At 40.3% G+C, this 3,008-nt stretch overlaps 1 protein-coding gene across 1 annotated transcript; it reads left to right on the top strand.

Annotated features, from left to right (window-relative positions):
- The first annotated feature begins 2,109 nt into the window (after positions 1-2,109).
- Positions 2,110-2,671, top strand: LOC124657901 (glutaredoxin-C15-like). The gene has a single exon (XM_047196379.1). It carries the CDS (start codon positions 2,197-2,199, stop codon positions 2,509-2,511), a length of 315 nt encoding a protein of 104 aa, XP_047052335.1. The 5' UTR covers positions 2,110-2,196; the 3' UTR covers positions 2,512-2,671.
- Positions 2,672-3,008: the final 337 nt, after the last annotated feature.

Genomic DNA, 3,008 nt, shown 5'->3' with positions numbered 1-3,008 from the left:
GGTATCATACATAAATATCATATGCATGATACTACTACATGATACTTACCACTATGACCAGCCTTAAAGAGAGACATTTGCATGCAGATCTTGCTAGTCTAACACTTAATTCCAGGCTGAGCGGTTTTACTTTTGTTTTTCTGGCAATTGGTGAGCTCTGGCCTGTGCATGGGCTGATTCACACAACCAATTAAATAGGTGTACTTGCTAGTTAGATTTGCTTTCAGTTCTGTGTCCATGGATCAGCAGTACTTCACAAGCAAGTTACATCAAATTACCGTGATGCATGCCATATATGAATGGATATGATATATATATAATGGATATAAAAGCATGCGTGGCCCTGCATGCATATGATAAATTTATAGGCTTGAATTAATTGACCGGCCTCGATTTGCTGCATCAGAGGTAAGCGACCGGGAGCACCTGCAAAAGAGAAAAAGAGACCGATGCCTCTAGCTACTTGCATTTGGTGACTCGGTACTTTACTTATCTTTTTTCATCTGGACGCACAAATGCCTTCAATTCCCCACATATTCTAAAACCACAAGTGGAAATGCATGGATAGATAAGACATAACAAGGTATCTAGCCATAGCCAAAGGCGTGGACAACTGAGCGCCACATTTCTGAGAGTCTATGGTAGCTCAATTTATATTATGTATTGACTTTGTTTTATTAGCTTATCTATTTTTCGGATCTAATGTTTGGTGGAATCGAATTGATTTTGTACTGTACATGCAACAACTAGCCGACCCACATATATCTTTTGTGATGCCCACCTGCAATGTTGTGCAAGCGCCTTACGTCGGATTCTGTGAGCACTTTGACTTTGTATTGGTTATCATCATAAATAATTTAGTTTCTGTTTTTTTCCAGTTCCTTTATTTTTTTGAATATTTTCAGCAATCGCAAGGAAGTGCATGCATTTTTGTAAACATAAGTGTAAGTTTTCTGGAAGCATATATAAGTTCACATATCCGAATGGGAAGCACTATATTTATTATAATTTAAGAGAAATTTCTCTAACTTTCTGATTTATGTTCTCCATATGATAAGTAACGTTATTTTTTGAGAGAAAATTTCTCGAGTGGAATTTCACTTAATTACCCCATAAATTAAGCAATATCACATATAACACAAGATTACCATGTATGTGTATGCCAATATAAGTTAGAATCAATAGGGCCTCAAGCACAATCATTACGAAACAATTGTAATTAAATTAAAGCCATGCATGTTACCAATTTTTTCAGAAAATGTATTGGCTCAATTAGCGATGGAAAAATGTATATATAGATAGAGTTTGTGTGTGTGTGCACGTGCACATGTGTGAGTGCCGTGTGGTGGCGGTGGGGTGTGTGATTTTTTCGGTATTTAGCATCAGACCAAGCCAACAATGTATATATTGCTAACTCCCTATTTAAAGTTGTTTTAAACCATTTTCCTTCCGTATGCCTCTCAGCTTCTTTAGCAAGAAAAACAAAAACAAGACATACATGACACATGCACTTTAAAACAGTGGAAATCTACAATTGCCATTTAATTTATTTACATAGTAGAACAGTCTCGTGATGTTTTCTGTAAAACAACTATAACTGCACATTATCATTCAAGGGATTATAGCTGACATATGATGTAGTAAGATTCTTTCGCCAATTAATTTGATTAAAAAGGATGACACAAATACGGTGCACTGGCTAGAAAATACATTATTTTTCTTGTTTTTTCGACAAAGAACACACTTTTCGCTTAAGAGAGCAACTGCACCTTATTATTTGGGGAGCCATAAAGTTGCACAATTTTTGTAAAACATTTACAGATGTAGTTTATTCAATAAGATATTTAAAAACATGTAACTTTATTATAAAATATATATGATGACTCAAGTGCTCATACATTTTAATGCAAATCTGCAAGTTCATATGACACCGAACTGATACTATAGAACAGGTGACTAAGCTGCCCATTTTGAGCGTGTACTGTAGCTGCAGGCGTCCCAGATTCTGATGCCCGCACCACTACTCCCTCTCTCATCTGGATTGACATATCGCGAACACTATAAAAAGGGCCTCGGTTTACACCCCTACAACCACAGATTATACGACCACAGACGTTGCAGCTGCCTATACTAACACTAGACCATTCACCCCCGATCAAGAAAGAAGACAGGAACTCTTCGGCCGGCCGGACAGTAATGGAGAGGGTGACGAAGCTGTCGGCAGAGAAGGCGGTGGTGATCTTCACGGCGAACATCGACTGCCCGATGAGCCATACGGTGACGACCCTCTTCTCTGGCCTCGGCGTAGGCGCGGTGGTGCACGAGCTGGACAAGGACCCACGCGGCCGCGACATGGAGCGGGATCTCGCCCGCCGCCTCGGCCGCAATCCGCCCGTCCCTGCCGTCTTCATCGGAGGCAAGCTCATCGGCTCCACCGACAGGATCATATCGTTGCATCTCGGCGGCAAGCTGGTGCCCATGCTCAAAGCCGCCGGAGCCATGTGGCTGTGACCCTCGGAGCCTCACCAGCCAAATTTTGTTTGAAGTGAAACATCGGCAATTCCAGTTTTGGCAAATTTTGGACCTCGCGTGCATGAATGTATGCGTGCGCGCTTAACTTAAATATGAGAGATTTCATTTTCCAATAAAAGTGTACGGGAGAATTGTTCAAGTATTTTTTTCAGGTGGATCGTCACGTGAGCATAGCATACAGTTTCCTGTAGAGCGAGAGCACAAGACGTTTTGTTCTCCCTCTGGCAAGGCAAGAGTGACGTTTTGCTGCTCTGCATATGACATTTTTCCAATAAGAGCGATGGATAGTGTAAGTGAAATGTCTTACTCCCTCCGATTCATATTAATTAACTATAACATGTATGTATCTAGACATAATTTAGTTCTAGATACATTCATCTTGGAGTCAAGTAATATGAATCGAAGATAGTAGTAGTATTGATGGTATATTACATTTGCAAGACGAACACGCCAACAGATGACCAGTCTAATCGCAG

Source organism: Lolium rigidum, chromosome 5, assembly GCF_022539505.1.
Source record: "Lolium rigidum isolate FL_2022 chromosome 5, APGP_CSIRO_Lrig_0.1, whole genome shotgun sequence".
NCBI classification, from domain to species: domain Eukaryota; kingdom Viridiplantae; phylum Streptophyta; class Magnoliopsida; order Poales; family Poaceae; genus Lolium; species Lolium rigidum.
The sequence above is the reverse complement of the archived record's forward strand: the minus strand, read 5'-3'. Positions and strand labels throughout refer to the sequence as shown.